The 19,947-nt window shown below is 35.8% G+C and overlaps 1 protein-coding gene across 1 annotated transcript; it reads left to right on the forward strand.

Annotated features, from left to right (window-relative positions):
* Positions 1-6,346: 6,346 nt before the first annotated feature.
* Positions 6,347-18,953, forward strand: LOC110783722 (citrate synthase, glyoxysomal). Its single transcript, XM_021988079.2, has 13 exons — positions 6,347-6,705; positions 11,815-11,995; positions 12,591-12,676; positions 12,846-12,950; positions 16,186-16,248; positions 16,791-16,900; positions 17,048-17,167; positions 17,254-17,329; positions 17,503-17,576; positions 17,704-17,824; positions 18,177-18,274; positions 18,367-18,490; positions 18,630-18,953. Exons 1-13 carry the CDS (start codon positions 6,463-6,465, stop codon positions 18,759-18,761), a joined length of 1,533 nt encoding a protein of 510 aa, XP_021843771.1. The 5' UTR covers positions 6,347-6,462; the 3' UTR covers positions 18,762-18,953.
* The last annotated feature ends 994 nt before the right edge of the window (positions 18,954-19,947 follow it).

Genomic DNA, 19,947 nt, shown 5'->3' on the forward strand with positions numbered 1-19,947 from the left:
GCAGGAAGCCTGATGTTGAAATTTCTGCTAGGTAAGCTAGATTTTCAGTGTTTTCTTTGGAAATCTAAGCTGTGTAATCTAGATTCTCTGTTGTGGATACTTTGGCATATTGGTTATAGCTTTGGATTATGGATGACAAGGAAGTGAACACTAATGTTTGTTTGCTGCAAAGTGCAATCTATGAACTGTTGTATCATTCTTTTACAGAAGATGTTTGCTTTTAATCCTTTTGTTTAGAACTCCTTTTAGAAAACTTCTATTGAATGGGCTAAGCCAGTTGATCTTGGCAGAGGTCTTGTGGTTGCTGAAACGTTGTCTGCAACGATGTTTTGTGTTGTTCCTCTCAAGCGTATATGGTCTCCTTGATGCTCATTGGCGCTTCACGGACGTTGCTGCCATTAGTTCCACAGAACAAGTCCTTATGGTTCATCACCTTCTCGAAGCAACTCTTCTCGGTACACCTTGAATCAGATTCATAGTCTGTTCTATTGATTTTTCCAATGCTACTACTAAAGGCTATTAGCTCAAACGGCAGAGCAATGTGCAATTATGTACATGATGTGGGTTCAAATCCCGCATAGCCTACATGCTTGCAAGTTGCAAACTAAGTTACGAGGAATATTAATATAAAAGTTAAGAATACAAATAAAAGTTAAGCGTATCTGTTTTATTCCACACCTTGTAATTTTATGTGTTAAAGTTGTGGTTTTGTAGGTTAAAGTAATATAAATTTTTCTAAAAGTTAAGACAGTCTTCCGTCGTCTCGAGCCTAACTTTTATTTTCAATAACTTAACTTTAACGACTAAAAGTCTGACTTTTATATTTCTACCTTTCTTCCGCTAATGTGAGTCATCCAATATTTTTATTGCACACGTTGTAGTTTCTGTGTTAAAGTTGTAGTTTTGTAGGTTAAAGTTATGAAAATTGTTCTAAAAGTTAAGACAGTCTTATGCCATCTCAAACCTAACTTTTACCTTTAATAACTTAACTTTAACTACTAAAAGTCTGACTTTTATATTTCTTCCTTTCTTCAGCTAATGTGAGCTAATGTGAGTCATGCAATCTGTTTTATTTCACACCTTGTAATTTTATGTGTTAAAGTTGTGGGTCTGTAGGTTAAAGTTATGCAAATTGTTCTAAAAGTTAAGACAGTCTTCAGTCGTCTCAAACCTAACTTTTACTTTTATTAACTTAACTTTAACTCCTAAAAGTCTGACTTTTATATTTTTACCTTTCTTCAGCTAATGTGAGTCATGCATTATTTTTATTTTCACACATTGTAGCTTTATGTGTTAAAGTTGTAATTCTGTAGGTTAAAGTTATGGTAATTGTTCTAAAAGTTAAGACAGTCTTATGCCATCTCAAACCTAACTTTTACCTTTAATAACTTAACTTTAACTACTAAAAGTCTGACTTTTATATTTCTACCTTTCTTCCGCTAATGTGAGTCATCCAATATTTTTATTGCACACGTTGTAGTTTTTTGTGTTAAAGTTGTAGTTTTGTAGGTTAAAGTTATGAAAATTGTTCTAAAAGTTAAGACAGTCTTATGCCATCTCAAACCTAACTTTTACCTTTAATAATTTAACTTTAACTACTAAAAGTCTGACTTTTATATTTCTTCCTTTCTTCAGCTAATGTGAGTCATGCAATCTGTTTTATTTCACATCTTGTAATTTTATGTGTTAAAGTTGTGGGTCTGTAGGTTAAAGTTATGGAAATTGTTCTTAGAGGCTAACTTTAACTCCTGTGGTTTCACTTAAGATAAAAATTAGGAATATCAATATACTCCGTAAAAGTTAAGAATATCAATGTAAAAGTCAGCTCTGGTGTAGTAAAAGTTAAGAAAAATCTTCTATCAGTTTACCTAACTTTTACTACATGAACGCTGACTTTTAAAGCAATAAAGCTAACTTTTACTTTTTTTTTTACTCAAAAAGGCTAAATTTAACTTCTGGGGTTTCACTTAAGATAAAAATTGAGAATATCAATGTACTCCGTAAAAGTTAAGAATATCAATGTAAAAGTCAGCTCTGGTGTGGTAAAAGTTAAGAAAAATCTTATATCAGTTAATGCTAACTTTTACTACATGAATGCTGACTTTTAATGAAAAAAGCTAACTATGTGGTTTCACTTAAGATAAAAATTAGGAATATCAATATACTCCGTAAAAGTTAAGAATATCAATGTAAAAGTCAGCTCTGGTGTAGTAAAAGTTAAGAAAAATCTTATATCAGTTAATGCTAACTTTTACTACATGAATGCTGACTTTTAATGAAAAAAACTAACTTTAACTTCTTTTTTACTAAAAAAGGCTAACTTTAACTTCTTGGGTTTCACTTTAAGATAAAACTAAAGAATATCAATATGTTCCGTAAAAGTTAAGAATATCAATGTAAAAGTTAGCTCTGTTGTAGTAAAAGTTACGCCAAAATGTCAATTTATTTTTCATAATAAAACCAATAGCCTATGTAGGATTTGAACCTACATCTCCGCGCAGTTGCACGGTGCTCGACCAGTTGAGCTAATAGGCTTACAAAAATAAAAACACACCATATAGAACACACAAGTTAACAGTTTTTCTTAATATTGATTTTATAATATACAGCCATGCTATGCATTTTGTGAGTATATAAAATTTAGCAACAAATGTAGAACGAACGAACCTTCAAGGTTGACACTGCAGAATGATATTAAACTTCTGCTCCAAATGTTAACTTAGATAGCATGGAGAAATGCAGGATGAATAACAACAGTAAGCAATCGTCTCCAGAATGTTCAAACCAGATACAAGTCCGTACAAAGCCTAAAAGGCTTTTAACTGTTAGCATTATGCCATTACCCACTAACAATCACCAGACACAACTGCATTAAAATCTCACAAACTAACAAGCCCTCAGCCCAGGACCAACTTGTGGTTCGTTAGCAGAAGCAAATCTGACGAAAACCTTTGTCTAGAAACCATCTGATACACGGAGTACACGATTCTAGTGGTTTGTTAGCCACAAGTTCTTTCTTCTGATAATATAACTAATTGGTGAATATAACTAATAGGTGAATATAACTAATTATTTTCCTATCAACAATCAGGAAATCCCAAGTTCAATCATATGATTTGGTTGGGCCATTCTTGTATTCATTCTCAGCTTCTATGTCCACTGTTATCCCTCAAATGCGGATTCTCTCCTAGTGCCTGAAGCTAGGATCACCTTCCATCAAGTACAAATCACTCAGATTCAAGTTTGGCAGGGCATAAGGTGCATCAATCAGTAAATAACAGATCCATCAAATTCAACAACAGTATATAATAACGTATACTCTTCATCTCCTGCTCCATATAAACAACTACACACCTTCACATCCCAAACTATTACTTGTATATTACTAACTTTAACCACAAAAGGGTAACTTTTTAACAAACAATTCAAACTGACTACCAATCCAAATTCCATGAGATCAATTTCCATCATGTAGCAAGCTCACATCAACAACCATTGATATCCCTCAAATGCGGATTCTCTCCTAGTGCAAGTCACCCAAATTCAACTTTGGCAGGGCATCAGGTGCATTAATCACCAAATAACAAATCCATCAAATTCAAAGTATACAACAACTTAACCAAAATCACACTAATAGCACTAGTAAAGCAATTCAAACTGACTATCAGATACAAATTATTTTGACCTAATTTTCTTAAGTACAAACAATGATAAATATTAAGATTATTACCTATAGTAGAATCCACTTTACCATTAGAGTAATTCGAAGGATGAGGAGGATCGTCTTAGATAATTCATAACTTTGAAGGATTAATTCGTTGAATTTCTGGATTTTCAGTGACATGTATGTTAAATTGAAGCATAATTGTTCTATTTTTGCTTGAAATTGAAGATTAATATGCGTAATTAATTAATCAATACCTGAATTTAGACTTCCTCCAAGTCTCCAATAAGTCGGTCGAGTTTCCAATATAGGTCTTCAATGGTGTAGTTCAAATTAATTGCAGAAAAATTATTCATTGAAGAGAAGAATGAAGATTTGATTGCAATTGAAGAGAAGAGAACGATGATCGCAATCGTAGAGAGGAGATTGATGATCACAATTGAAGACAAGAGATTCATGATAGTAATTGAAGAGATGAGGAGATAGCAGAGAGCTCAGTTGTCGATCTTTTTGGGTGTTCCTTTCTATCTCCTCTTGCCATATACGTGAAGTTGGCACGTGTGAATCTTTGGTGTACGTAAATGTTAACGTGCACCTGTTGCGTGCAAGACTTATTAAAAGAGGATAGATAAAGTGACATGAACTAACATTTCTCTTTTACAATGTACCATTCTTTAAAAAACAAGTACTATTATCTTTTAAAATGTACATTCTTTAAAAAAAACAACGGTTTTTTCATGAAATACCCCCGAGGTTTACAAAAACGCACCAAATACCCTCGCGTGTTTCGATTAACATAATATACCCCTATTTATCCGTATTGTTCATGAGATGCACCTAACAGTTAACGGCGTTAGTCTACCGTTAGTGGAGTTTTACTATTTTGCCCTTAATTGTGTTATGACCCCATTTACTTACCTTCCCTTTGACAGAAACTCAAAAAAAAAATCTCATATTCTTCTATTTCTCTCTCCTCTCCCCTGTTCTTCAAGCTTCAACCTACTCGAAACCCAGTAATTCTGGGTAGATCCTCCTGCTCTCTGGTCGCCGGCGACGTCCGATCTCCGCTCTCTGGTCGCCGGCGGAGGCCGATCTCTGGTCACCGACAGTGATCCGGAGGATCACTTAAATCAGATGTTGATGGTGGTCGACTTGGCTTCGCGGAGGGTGGTCGTTCTCCGGTGGCCACATTAGGAAGGTTGTCGATTCTCCGGTGGTGCGGAAGTTTCGCGGCGGTGCAAAAAACGAAGTTGTTCTTCCTCCTGCTCTCTGATAGCCGACGGCGTCCGATTTCCGTTCTCTGGTCGTCGGCGGAGGCCGATCTCGGCCCAGGGTTCAACATCCTCGGTTGCACCGTCGATTCATTGACCCACTCAAGTGCAACGAGCAATAGAGAAAGAAGGGATTCGGAGGACGAATCCCTTAGTTTCTGCAAAGGTAAGGGAGTTGAAGAAGATGAAGAGGAGAGAGAGTCTTCAAAAGTTTCTGCAATTTGAAGCACAAAAGGGTCAAAAAGTGCTGCATTTAGGGTTAGAATTGAAGCTGATTTTGACGAAATTGGGTATTTTGATTTGCAATTGAATGAAATTCGAGAAGTTGAGGGTGTTGGGAATTCGGAATTGGGAGAGTGAGTAAAATTGAGTGGAGACTGTTTGAAGAAAATTGGGAGTCAATGTAGAAGCAGACATTGATTATGGATTTATGGTGGTGGATTTCCAGAATCGAATTCTAATTCTAAGGTTTCTGACTTACTACTAAGATAGTATGAAGCACTTAGTTAAGGAATTCTCTGTAAATGTTGTTGTAAGTGTTGTTGATCTGAATATCTTTGATAAAGTGGTTTAATTCTTGCAGCCTTTGTGTTTTAAGTAGCTCAATCCCGTATGTTCTTCTCTGGGTCCGCCCTTCTTGTTTCTCCAATCTCAGTCCAATTTGTGGGCGATTAGTGTGAATGGAAGTAATTGATTTTTCGAATTTGATTGTTTGCACGTTGATTCTTATGTTGGCGGTTGTAGAACAATGGAGTGCACCGGAGAAGATGGATCAGGAAAAGAGAAGGAAGGGATGGAGAGAAAAGAAAAAAAAAAAAAGCAGTTTGGATATTTAGTGCAACTTAGTTTACAAATAGGTGTATATTGTGCAATAAGTTTAAAAATAGGGGCATTCTGTGAATTATAAACATGACTTAACGGAGGACTAACGGAAGGTCGGATTAGGGGTATTTGGTGCAAACTTAGGCAAAAATAGGGGTATATTATGTGATTCGAAAGACACGAGGGTATTTGGTGCGTTTTTGCAAACCTCGGGGGCATTTCATGAAAAAACCGAAAAAACAAGTATCATTTTTTAACAAAACACCATTTGTTTTTTACAAAATGCCATTCTTACTTAAAAATTACCATTTCATTTCATTTTTTGTACCATTACATCATTTGTTCGATCCATAATCGGTCCAAAAAAATATGACAGCAAGCAGTTTTGTCTTTTCTCTATTTTGTCTCTTTGTTGGTGTTATGTTTTTGGTGATATATCACAGCATGAGATTTTTACTTCCTCCCGTTTTTATTTAACTTACTTGTATTATTTAATTAAAATATAAGTTTATTTATCAGTCTTTTACAAGAATTAGAAAGTCCATCCATATGCATTTACTTTTTTCGAAACTATAAATCCAACTAATTTTATACGTACAAGAAAAGGGACCAAACAAACAAACAGAGACTCAGGAACACAGGAAATCTCCCATCTTTAATCGAAACCATTATCGAATTGAATTGTGTAACAAATTCTGGAAAAAAATGGATTATTCAACGAAAGCTCGAGGCAGATTAGCTGTTCTTACAACGCACCTTTCAACATCAGCTGATCCACCGCTTACTTTCTCGAATGTTCTTGACAAATCGTGTGTTTCATCTCAATCCATTGTACTCCCACCTCCAAATTTGAAAGGATCTATTACAATTATTGATGACAGAACTGGTAAAAAGTACCAATTTCCTGTTTCCGAGGATGGCACTGTCAATGCTCCGGATTTAAAGAAGGTAAATTCAGATGGGTTTCCTTTGTTTAGCTTAATTCTTGTTATTTATCCTTTATTTGCTTGAAATTTATAATGTTAATATCTATGATGGGTTTATTTGTGTTTGTAACTTTGTATTCACTTGTAATTACCCCGGGAAATTGATATGATGCTTGTTGGATTATTATCACTTTGTTGTTGTTGTGAGTTATTTTAGGGTAAAAATTTGGATTATTTACATGTTTGGAAGTGTGGAATTTTATTTTTGTTGGATATTGTGTTAATGGTTTGTTTCTTCATCATTTGGAGATGGAGGTCATATTGATCCTTGTCAAACCCTGTTTGGTTTATGATGTTGGTTTCAAAATAGATGGCATTGAATCTTTGATGCGAGGTAAGTAGAGATTGAGGATTATTCAACAGATGTAAACATTGAATCAGTTATAAAGTTTCATTGTTGCAAGGGAAATAGAGGTTTGCTAACAATTTGGGAGGAATTTGTTTTTTTATGGAAAATTGTATTGGCGATTATTTTCAACCTCTGGGCAGTCCTCTAACCACAATCTCACATCATTAAATGAGAAATACTCCATCCGTTTCAAAATAATGGTTACAACATATTTCAATTTGGCTATTATTTGTGATTTATACGTAAGAAAAAAACATAGTCGTGTGAGGTCTTGTTTGATTTGTTTCGATACGTACTTTCGGAATATCAATTTTGAATATCAAATTTGTATCATTTTCACGAATACAGAATTAGACATATTCAAACATTTACATTTGCAAACGTGAAAAAGAAAAGTGTAACCATTAAATCGAAATGGAGGAGTAGAGGTTAGCAAATAAGTAAGCTACTTTGTTTCCATTTCTATGTATACGGTTAAACATAAAGGAGGAACAACTTCTTGGTATTAATCCATTTCTCTCATCATTAATAAGAATATGTGAATGGTTGAACTGTGTTGATGAAGAGTGAAATGAGATAAAGACCATGACAGAAGAGCAGCCATCAACAAGTCGTAAAGGACGTCGAAGTGACTTTAAAGAACGACTCCATTGGTTTAGGAGTATCATGAAAAAACCATGATTGCAAACTGCCTTCTGCAAATTGAACCCAAGGTCTACCCCTATTTGCATTAACTCTTTCATCATGATTATATTATCTTAAATTATTTGCCATCGTATTTAATTAAGTAGTTGATCGAAGTTAGCTATATCTCACTCACGTGGAAAAAAATATATAGTGACGAGATAAGCTAATACGGAGTACTCCATATGACAAGTGGACTATATGTGAAAATTTTACGCGTAAGGTTTTCCATATGTATATAGCCTTAAGGGATAAATATTTTTTGATTAATCACGGATAACGATATTTCTCAGTTTTTGGAAAAACAGGGTAGGAGTAGTAAAAAAGGTTTCTTGGAAGTTAAAACATACGCAACTACTCATTCTTATTGAGCCGGTGAAATCGTGGTAGTTGTGCATGTTTTAACTTCCAAGAAATTATTTTTACTACTCCTATCCTACCCTGTTTTCCTAAAAACCGATAAAATATTGTTACCCGTGATTAATCAAAAACCCTTATCCCTTAATGCTATATACGTATGGAAAACGAAAAGGGTACGCGTAAAATTTTCATATATAGTCCACTCGTCATATAGAGTACTCCGTATTAGCTTATCTCGTCACTATATATTTTTTTCCACGTGAGTGAGATATAGGTAACTTCGATCAACAACTTAATTAAATACGATCAAGTAATTTAAGATAATATAATAATGATGAAAAAGTTAATGTAAATAGGGGTAGACTTTGGGTTCAATTTGGAGAAGGCAGTTTGCAATCATGGTTTTTTCATGATACTCCTAAACCAATGGAGTCTTTCTTTAAAGTCACTCCGACGTCCTTTACGACTTGTTGATGGCTGCTCTTCTGTCATGGTCTTTATCTCATTTCACTCTTCATCAACACAGTTCAACCATTCACATAGTCTTATTAGCGCGAATCTTCTGTCATGGCATGCAGCTTTTTAATTAATTCCAAGCTATGCATCGTAGGCATACTTTCCAAACTTGTCTCCTTTACCATCTCGAACTACAACATCAAACCTGTTAGTTATAGTCTTCATTTGAAATGTGATATGTTGAATATCCTTAAATATACCTATGTGCTACATATATTGAATATGATATGAGCTTAAGTTATTGGGCCAAGTGGGGCATTGGGCTTGGTGTATTAGTATTGAGTTGATAATATGGCTATATATTATTAATCAAGACTAGCACTTAGCATAGTTTAATTAAGGATATAATTAGCTTTAATCTTTTGCGGTTATTAATAATTAATATTTTAACTTATTATTGTTTTTAATAGGATATTATCAAAAGCCAGTTATTGAGTAACTGTCAAACTGATTTATTCTAATGCAGAAGATTAAGCAGATACGTTTTTCATATTTCTCACAAAAACCAATCTCCGAAAGACATGTTCATGAGAATCGATGAATTTGTTGTATTTCATTCATATGATTAGGAAATTCTGGGGTAGATTAGCTTTGAAGCCCATCAGCAATATAGTGGGGACTAATATTATCCTAAGTACAGATTAACTCGTCCTAATCTAGTTTTTGTATTTTTCGTTATTGTAATTTAAAAAATAGTTTCTAACAAAACCTAACACATTCTTGGTTGTTGAATGCTGCATCAATATTTATCATATACTTCCCTGTGGAGGGTGTTTTCCATTACTCGTTAAAGGTTTCTGGCTGTATACTTTCAGATCTATAGAATTTACCAACACGTATTCTACAAGCATTTGGTTGATCTTATCATACACGAAGGCATGGTCTGGATTCCTCTTTTCGAACACCCATTGATTTCGAGCTCACCACCTTTGTCATGTTACCATCATCACCACCTCCCATGATATGTCTATGCTGCAAGTATCCATAATGTGCTCACCACCTTTGTCATGTTAAGTCAACAATGTTTTTGCTATTGTTTTAGGATCGTCACTGCATTGTGGACAGATAATGTCCGGGTCAATCTCACACCTTCCCAGCTCCAAAAACGTCGATAAGCCACCTTTTACAGCTCTCCAAAATTTTTTTTGAATTTGAGGGTACAGTTAATGATACCCATATAGGCCATATTCTCTTCCAAAGTTTCTTTTGCTCAGGCCATCTGATAACGTTCCAGCTTCACTTTATTTTCTTGCCTGTCTCGATGGCGTTCACTCCTCGCAGAGAAGCGCTCATTCTTAGTCCAATGCCAGGCAATCAGGTCTTTTTGGAACTGAGCAACCGGGAAAACTGGAATCTTGAACCACGGAAGCCCTGGAACCAGGAGTCGCACCGAAATTTACCCACTCCCAGTTATCCATCTAATTCCTCTTTTTAGGAGATCCCTTGCTGATGTCGCCGTGTATAATTCTCTTGCGACTACAAGCTTCCCAGAAGGATGCTCTAGGGAAATATTTCGCTTTCAAAACTCGAGCTTTCAAAGTCAGGATTTGTAACCAAACTTCATCTTTGTTTGGTGAGTAGGGCTCCGTTGAACGCACTAAGGTCCCTCATACCATGTCCACCGTCTGATATAGAACCACCACATTTTGTTCCAAAATATCAACACCTCCTGCTGCCCCCACCAAAAATTGCAGCACATAAGTTCCTTTTATTCAAAGTCTCTTCCAGGGGACGGAAGCACTGAATAACTTATGTGGGGATAGCTTGTGCAACAGGTCTCGATAAGGTTTCCCTTCTGGCACGTGAAATATACATCACTTGCCATCCTTTTAGTCTCGTCCATTTCCGGTCTTCAAGCACCTAGAACACAATCTTTTTTGACCTCCCAATATTAGTTGGATGACCAAGATATTTACATTTCTCCTCCATGGCCTTAACAGACAACTTCTCTCGACGCGTATACTCTGCATATTTATGCACACATTTCAGCTAAAGGATACTTATGAGTTATGCTGGTTGATTTCTTGACCCGATGTGGCAGTTTTTATAATAATAAGTCAAGTCAAGAATAATAATCGATATCATAATCTGAAAGGGTGTCTAGAGTGGTTTATGCTTCACTGGAAGAGGCCCTGGTTAATACGAGGCTGTCATCGACGAAGAATAAATGTGAAATTTGGGGTGCCTGTATCCCTATCTTGATCCCATAAAGGAGCTTCCTCCTCTCCGCATTTCTTTCATTTTCGAGAATCCATTTACACAATAAATAATGAATCAGGTGAAAGTGGATCTCCTTGATGGAGACCCCTGCTAGGCATAAAGATAGTTTTAGGAAATCCATTAAACAAGATGAGTACTTTCATATCGGTGAAGTTTCACGGGAAACCACTTTTTCATCATCTCCCGTATGTAAAATCCACTCCACTCATTCATACACCTTGATCATATCTAGTTTCAGAGCCTGCATCCTTTCACCCCTTTTTTCATCTGATCTTCAGCCTTCAGGTCACATTAATACGAGGGAGAGGTAAATCATCTTCATGTCACATTAATACGAGGGATGGTTTGTAGAACTGTAACTTTCGTTGGAAGTGGGCGTCGTATTTGTATTTGCATAACGAGTTAAGCGAATGTGATAAAAGGTTCTTTTTAATTTTAACAAACGATAGGATTTTTCGGTAGAGATTCTTAATCTGCTGTGAAGGGGAACAAATTTTTCCACGCAAAATAGAGATTGTTTAGGCAAAAAGAGAAAAAGGAAGTGGTATGGATTAGTCATTTATATCTTTAAGTAGTTACTATGACGATTAGAGACTTTATTTTCGAGATAGTGAAAGATAATGATAGTTCCATTCAATTTAGGAGAGCAATGGAACCATATTTTATAAGTTGGGTAGAAAAGTATTCGGGATGACTGATGTGAATTAGTGGTTCCTTATAAATAGAAGACAATTACCCAAAAATAAAGGGTGCTTCAAGCTTGTGCAGAGTTTCCTTTCCTTTTCTTGAAATATTGCATTGTGTACCACTGAACTTCAGTTAAGCAGATGTCTCTTGTTTTTTTTACACATAAATGTTAATACATATGGGAGTTTTTGCTTGTTTATTCTAATATTCTTTACATGCTAAGTTATGTATGAGGTTCTTTCTCATGTCTGACAGATAACAACGGGAAAGAATGACAAGGGACTCAAACTATATGATCCTGGTTATCTCAATACTGCTCCCGTCCGGTCATCGATTTGCTATATTGATGGTGATGAAGGGATCCTTAGGTATAGAGGTTACCCAATTGAGGAGCTGGCTGAGGGTAGTTCGTTCTTAGAAGTGGCGTACCTTCTGAGTAAGTATTCCCGAGGCTTTTGTGCATGTCTATGTTACCTAGAAAGACTTGTGATAGTCATGTCTTTGTTTTATATAAATACCACGAAGTGAAGTCTTTATGATTTACTGACATAAAGAATTAATGTTGCCAAGGACTGGTCTGACTTATAATGACCAGGGATCTGTTTGATTCTGTTGTTGGCTGAGTCGGGAAATTTACTAAATACTAATTACAGAACAACTTGTTTTCTGAAAAGCAATGGAAGTGAGGATTAGGGTAGGCATCATTAATCTCAACAAACCAGTGAAATCAGGTATAGACCTTGATCAGAAGCTTCCATCCATAGAGGAGTTGCTAGATCACATCAGATTACAAAATCAAAGAATTTAAACCATAATGGTTTTACTGTCTATGAGATTCTTTGTTATAACCTAATCTTGAGAATATGACTTGGAGCCGAAACTGGATGACACATACAGTTATGGGGTTGCTGGATTGATTATAAATAAAATGACCCCTTTGACTTTCATGTTCTTCATGTATTCTGTAGAATGCTTTATTTCTGCTTTTGTTGTTTAATTGTTTTTAAAAGCTATTTTGTTTCATTTTGCAGTGTATGGAAATCTACCCTCAAAAAGTCAGTTGGCAGATTGGGAATTCACTGTGTCCCAGCATTCAGCTGTTCCGCAGGGCGCATTGGTGGGTCTTTAAACTTCTTAGACTACACATAATAATTTTCCTTGCACCCTGTCCGTTTATTAGAGCTTGTTAAAATCGTTTCTAAACCAACTAACATGGATAATGGTATATGAGTTGGTGAAAGATATGGATTATATTCTGAAGGTGTTTTTTTTCCCTTTTTTTGTAGGATATCATACACGCAATGCCTCATGACGCACACCCAATGGGTGTTCTTGTCAGTGCAATGAGTGCTCTTTCTGTCTTTCACCCTGATGCTAATCCTGCTTTGAGAGTGAGTAAAATATTTTCATGAGATACACACTAATATACTCTTTTATATCTTGTCCTATAAGTCTATAATTTATGTGACAAACAAGCATGCGTACCTCTATCATCCCAACAATGTGATGCTCCTTGGTGTTCAAATCTATGCACTTTGGCTTGCTGTTCAACAATGTAATTGATTATGTATAGTGTTGCCTTGTTGAAAGAGATGTGTCACTTGTTACCAAATTCTCTATTTGCAAATGACTCTACGAAATAGATGCATTTAATGCAAGACAACTACAGGCCCTTCAATTTTGACGGGAATTGAATTTTTTTTTTAATTTTTTTGGTTGCCTTGTTGAAGAATGGTGGGCGTGATTAAAGTTGAATAGAGACAAGGGGAGGAAACTTGTTAATGGCGCGAAAACCTTCAGAGAGTTTTTAATGATTCTCGTCACCTAAAAAGCTGTGATTTGGCTATGTTGGGCCTTCCCCATACCCTGCCCTGGTGGTTGCATCTCCAGACTATGCTCAGGCCAAGCCTGACTCTATAATGATTTCAGATCACTTGAAGAAGAATGGAGGTAATTTTAGTGGAATAACAGGAAAGAATAGAGGAAATAAAGAAGATAGAAGAAAATAGAGCAAGAAGTAAGATCTTTGATAGATAGAAACTGTAAATAGAGGGTACAAATTGATGAGCATTCGAGAGTAGACCTGTCAAACGGGTCGGTCGGGTCGGGTTGTAAAAAATTATTTTCAGGTTCGGGTTTACAAATGCTTATTCAAGATCCAAAACTTTCGGGTTTGGGTCGACCCAACGGGTTGAGAGATTTTAGAACGCGAATTATATTTTCATTAATTTAAGTACTCCCTCCGTCCCAGATTAGTTGTTACACTTTCCTTTTTCGTCCGTCCCGGATTAGTTGTTACACATCTAAATTAGGAATGACCCCACAATTATTATATTGTCTCTCTCTTTCCACTAATTTTTTTTGTACCCACACCCTCTTTAATTCAATTAAAAAATACCCCATTAACTCCGATTACATCTACTTTTTCAAGAAAATAACAATTGATAACTAAACAACTGCTTATCACCTAAAACTTTGTGCAAAGGTAAGTGTAACAACTAATTTGTGACGGAGGGAGTAAAAAATATACAATATATGGGCACAAATTTTCCTACACAAGTTTATATTTATTCAATTCAACCATAAAATGACGTATAATTCAAATTAAAAATCATATTACACCCAACAATAGTAACAATGTGTTTACTATGCTTAAAATTCGTCATAATCTCAATTATTACTATAAATACAATGATTTTTAATCGGTCGGGTAAAAAAGGGTTATGTCGGGTTTTGACCCATTACTTTTCGGGTTGCTCGGGTTCGGATAAAATCGGATTACAGGTCACAAAATCTTGTTCAAGACCCAATATTTTCGGGTCAGGTTCGGGTCGGGTCGATTTTTGACAGGTCTATTTGAGAGGCTCACTTCTCTTCCAAGTTTAGCATTACAACACACTTTTTGCATACCTCATACATACACCTCCCCTGCCCTTTTCATTGCTACACTACTGAACTACTTTTAATTAATTCCTGACCCTTGATGTCTGCTAATATTCCTTCTAACTGTCTTGCAGCATCTTTCCTGATTTTCCCTTGTTCTTGCCTCTCTCATAAGTCAGCAACTTAGGGTGGTTATGCTGATTCATCACAGACTCCCAGCTTCCGCCCCCCGCACATGGCACACACACACATACCATTTTTGTGGGATCCAGTTGACATTCGTATCTGGTGCAATTAGATAACCTGTGTTCTTTACTTCTTTTCCTGGCCTTCTTGGTTTACTCTTGTGGGAGAATCTCTTAGTTTGATCTGGATTCATATCATTTAAGTTAAGAAATTTCATGTTACTATAAGAACATAAGTTAGATGCTTCTGTACAGTTCGGTTAAGGTGTAGCTTTAAATCCTTATTTAGTCTTGGAACTCTAAGCACGATCCGGTATTAAGTACTGTATATTTTACCTTGTTCTGCTCATGATAGATAACGTTAAACTGCACAGGGAAATCTTTTGGAAAAAAAATGGAGGTTTGTGGATGAGAGCATTCTTAATAAGTTACTGTTTCCTGTGTTCCTCTTCTTTTGAAGGAACCTGTATTCCTCTTCTGACACACACTATATGGACATAACTTCTCCATCCAGAAAACTGACTCTGATGTACGGAGTGATGAGCTCTGTGTGGTTTATGCATCATTGGTCATGTTCATGCACTATTTGTTTTGTTTGTGCATCATTTTTCATGTTTATGCACTATTTGTGTATTTTTTGCTGATATCTTGTTAAGATTCATTTGTTCTTTTGGCTGTGGGATGTAATGGACTAAATCAAAATGGCTCTTAAAACCTCTTCGCTTCCTTTCCATGAAGTAGGAGATGGTCGTCCCGTTGTCGTCCCGTTATCGCTTTTGGGTCAGTTGGAAACAACCTCTCTACAATTGCAGGGGTAAGGTTGCGTACACCCGACCCCCCTTTACCCTGCTTCTTGCGGGAGCCTCTTTGAGGAAATGGGGTAATGGTAATGATAATGATAATGATGATCCTTGTTAAGATTAGAAATTTCCTCTTTGAAATCTATCCCTTATCCCTACCGGTTACATCGTCAAAACTACATATGCTTCACCATTTGAAGGGCTGGATGGACTCATGTTTTGTCCATGCTCCTGTTAATGTGTGATACGCGTGATGAGTTATGTAGTCTGTTTACATCAAATCTAATGTATGTGGCCTCTGGGCAGTACTTGTTTATCTGATATCTTTTTTCAATCGAAAATTCCTTCTCAAAATCTATTCCTACGGGCTACCTACACCATCAAAAAATAAATGCTTGAGAAATTGTGGGGTGGAATGGACTCAAGTTTTTGGCCAAGCTCTTGTAAGATGTAGAAGATGAATGGACTTACCTTCCTTATAAAAGCATATTAGTGATGCTTGATTCTCCTGGTTGATTTGGCTGCCCGTTTTAATCTTTAAAGCTTTTATAAAAATTTATCATGGGGGTCAAACTTCCTCATATGACTAGAAGTATTATTTTTTGGGGGGGTGATAGTTTCACACTTTCACCCTAACAATTCATTTACAATTTTACATCATAGTTCCATCTTAAGATGTGATTTCAGGAATATGGTTATTCACTTCTTTGAATCTGTTTATTAGTGCCGGCTCATCATAATATAATATCTTTTTGCAGGGTCAGGATCTTTATAAGTCAAAGCAAGTGAGAGATAAACAGATAGTCAGAATACTCGGGAAGGTCAGTATCATTCTCATTTCTTCCTTTTGTGACTACTTCACTCAAAAGTCTAATCCAGATAAATCAACTATCAACTTTCAAGCTCCAACATTAACAGGATGGCCTGGCTATGAAACATATAATGAAAGATGCATTTAGTTTTTGTTTCTCCCCGGCTTTGTAAAATTTGTTCAGATGACCTATCATCTTTACTGCAGTCAGTTTCATTAGCTTTTGCCACAATCATAAACACTCAACTAAAACAATAAACTCATGATTATATAGAATTTAATACATATTAGGAAAAGGGAATGTAAAAAGTGAGTATTATTCTACAACCCATATTCTTTTGTTATTAGTGTGAGGGCAGCATGTATTGTGACTTGTGAAGTGATGTATTTGTTTAGAAAATAGGGTGGCAATACGTACACAAACTTAATTAAATGTTCTCTTGTTGGAAAATTGCCTATCTGTTAAATTTGAGTCTCAATTGATATTATAATTGGAACTTTGATCTTCTATGTTGATGCTTCATCCCCTTACGATTGGATTCAATTTTACAGGCTCCAACAATTGCAGCTGCAGCTTATTTGAGATTGGCTGGACGTCCTGCAGTTCTTCCTTCCAACAACCTTTCATATTCGGAGAACTTCCTTTACATGCTTGATTCTTTGTAAGTTATATTTACAAATTCCCTAGAGTGCCGAGGGTTAATTATTTACGTATCTTCTGTGTTACTTGTACGTGTGTGATCTTTTGTAGATCTGACATTGATGTGAATATCACTTTTAAATATTGACGTTCCCTTTACTGCATGCAGGGGTAATAGGTCATACAAACCAAATCCTCGTTTAGCTCGTGTTCTTGATGTTCTTTTCATTCTACATGCGGAACATGAAATGAATTGCTCTACAGCTGCTGCCCGGCATTTAGCATCAAGGTATGTATGATATATACATGAAACAAGAAGTTCAGATGATTTTGATTAAATACATTTCAAGTATTGTTCTGGTTTTGTACATGCAGTGGTGTTGATGTGTACACAGCTCTTGCCGGGGCTGTTGGGGCACTCTATGGTCCTCTTCATGGTGGTGCAAATGAGGTAATATGCATTAAAGATTCACATCTGAATTTTGGTAGGTCTATGATGTAAAAGTTATGTAGATTGTGGCATGAAACTTATGCATCTCTCTGGTGAGTGGTGAAATTTCGTGTTTGTCATAAGTGTGCTCTTGGAGGTGTTTAATAATTTCGCCTGTTCTTTTTGGAACATAGGCTGTGCTCAAAATGCTGAATGAGATTGGAAGTGTTGAAAACATACCAGACTTCATCGAGGGCGTCAAGAGTAGGTAAATAGTTGTGTAGAACAGCCAAATTTGTTTCTATATCTGTTGTTTCATCATGCATGGCTATTGCCTTTTTTTTTAAGTAATAAAAAAAATTGGATTAGTAACTGTCATTTTTACATCTTTGAAGGAAACGGAAAATGTCAGGATTCGGGCATCGTGTGTATAAAAACTATGATCCTAGAGCAAAGGTAATTAGGAAGTTGGCAGAGGAAGTATTCTCCATAGTTGGACGAGATCCCCTCATTGAGGTACTTTGTTCTTCCTTATGACTTAACTCACTCCTATTATCTAGACGCTTACTTACAGATGAATAATATCGATTTGTATGTTAGCATAATCTCTAGGTTTAGTTCAATGGGACACAATAGGGATAAATCTGATGAAAAGTTCATTTCTGCGAATAAAAAGTGAAGAAGAACTGTTGTCAAGCCTGTCATCTTTGGTTCACCTTTGTTTGATGAACTATCAAATTTAGGGAAGTATTCTAAAGAATGAGATCAGACAAGACTAGAGTTTCTCAAGTGTAAGGCATGAAGTTACATTAGCCAAACATTGAATGCAGAATCATCCGTCTATTTGAAATCTGAATATTTTTTGTAGGTGGCTGTTGCTTTGGAGAAAGCTGCCCTGTCAGACGAGTACTTTATAAAGAGGAAGTTGTACCCAAATGTGGATTTTTACTCTGGGTTAATCTACAGGTGGTTGTCTGTGCAAAGTTATTTTTTCATGTATTTAATAATTTAATCATAATCCTACACTACTGTAAGTTGATTTATTTTTACCCAATCAGGGCAATGGGGTTCCCAACGGAATTTTTCCCTGTTTTGTTTGCAATCCCTCGTATGGCTGGATATTTGGCGCACTGGAGGGAGTCACTTGATGATCCTGATACAAAGATAATGCGACCCCAACAGGTTAGATTGTGAAATTGATGCTTTTCTTTTCTCTTTTTGCCTGTTCTTGGCTTTCTGTTTGAAAGTTGAGACATATTAAGGGGTTGGTGGTTGTTTGGTATGTCTGTTATTTGTTCCAAGAATTTGTTTGAACTTGCAGGTGTATACTGGAGTATGGTTGAGACATTACATGCCCCTAAAAGAACGAATTGATTCAGCTGAGGAAGACAAGCTTAGTCAGGTATCGGTTTCAAATGCAACAAGGCGCCGACTGTCTGGATCCGGAGCTTAAACCCTTTTGAGACAGGAAATAAATTTCTATTTCGTTTCATGTAATAAAGCTACGGGGATAGCAAGACTGGATAGTTATTATAGAATAATCTCACTGTACTTGTATTAAGTTGTATAAGCTTTTGCCACATCTCACTTCTGAACAACAGACTTCTTTTCCCCTTTTAATGAAACACTCGATCCTAGAAAGCAAGTCATGTTCGTGTTTCTATGTAGTTTTACTCATTTTTAGTAGTACAATGATTCAATTTCTGACCGGCAACTTTTGTGTAAGACTGCCTTACCGGAAAGACCACTTTGGTTGCTTAACTAATTGGTTCTATTTCTTAACTAATTGGTTACATTGCTTAATTAATTGATTTAATTGCTTAACTAATTAATTCTTTTGCTTAAGTAATTGGTTTCAGTGCTTAACTAATTAGTCCAAATGCTTAACTAATTGATTACATTGCTTAACTTATATGATACCAAGGTGGTCTTTTGGGTAAGACCGCCTTATAGAAAAGTTTGTAAATAAAGAATCTTACATGTACTCACATTTTCCTTTTAAAGATAGTTGCTAGTTCATCATTTGATAGATCAAGTTTTATTTATGGCTAGAAAACTTCCTTGTCATGACTGAGTATACAGGAGCATGGTTCGCAAGATTGTAACAATTATGCACAAATGGCTGGGTGTCGAACATTCATGGTTCTGGTACGCAAATGGCCTGTACTATATTTGTCGTTCTGAGTGTCAAACAACTGATTAAATAATCCTTTCCAAGGCGTCCGGCTACGTTGTAATAGATGGCCAGTTAAATTTACTTTCCCACCTGTTAATCTCATTGATTGGCGAAATATGTCAATCAAGGAGTATTTTTGTAAATAAATCCATAAAACATAATGTTTGAATATTAATTATACAGTCTCTTTTATAATAAAACTTATTTTTATTTTATTTAAATCAATTAGACTGTATATTTACGATTAAGGAGATTGTTTAGCAATTTCACGTAAAACTGAGGAGGGAAATAAATTTCACTTGCCATCTAATAATGCAACGGTATTGAGCAGGTTGTTGTCCCATTCAGATTCAGTAAGAATCTTTATTCTATAAATACTCCCTTATGAAATACTCTCACCGACATCGTTTGTTCTTCTCATTTAGAATAATTTGAGAAAATTGAGAATTTAGTTCTTAAATTG

This window comes from Spinacia oleracea, chromosome 4 (assembly GCF_020520425.1).
Source record: "Spinacia oleracea cultivar Varoflay chromosome 4, BTI_SOV_V1, whole genome shotgun sequence".
NCBI classification, from domain to species: domain Eukaryota; kingdom Viridiplantae; phylum Streptophyta; class Magnoliopsida; order Caryophyllales; family Amaranthaceae; genus Spinacia; species Spinacia oleracea.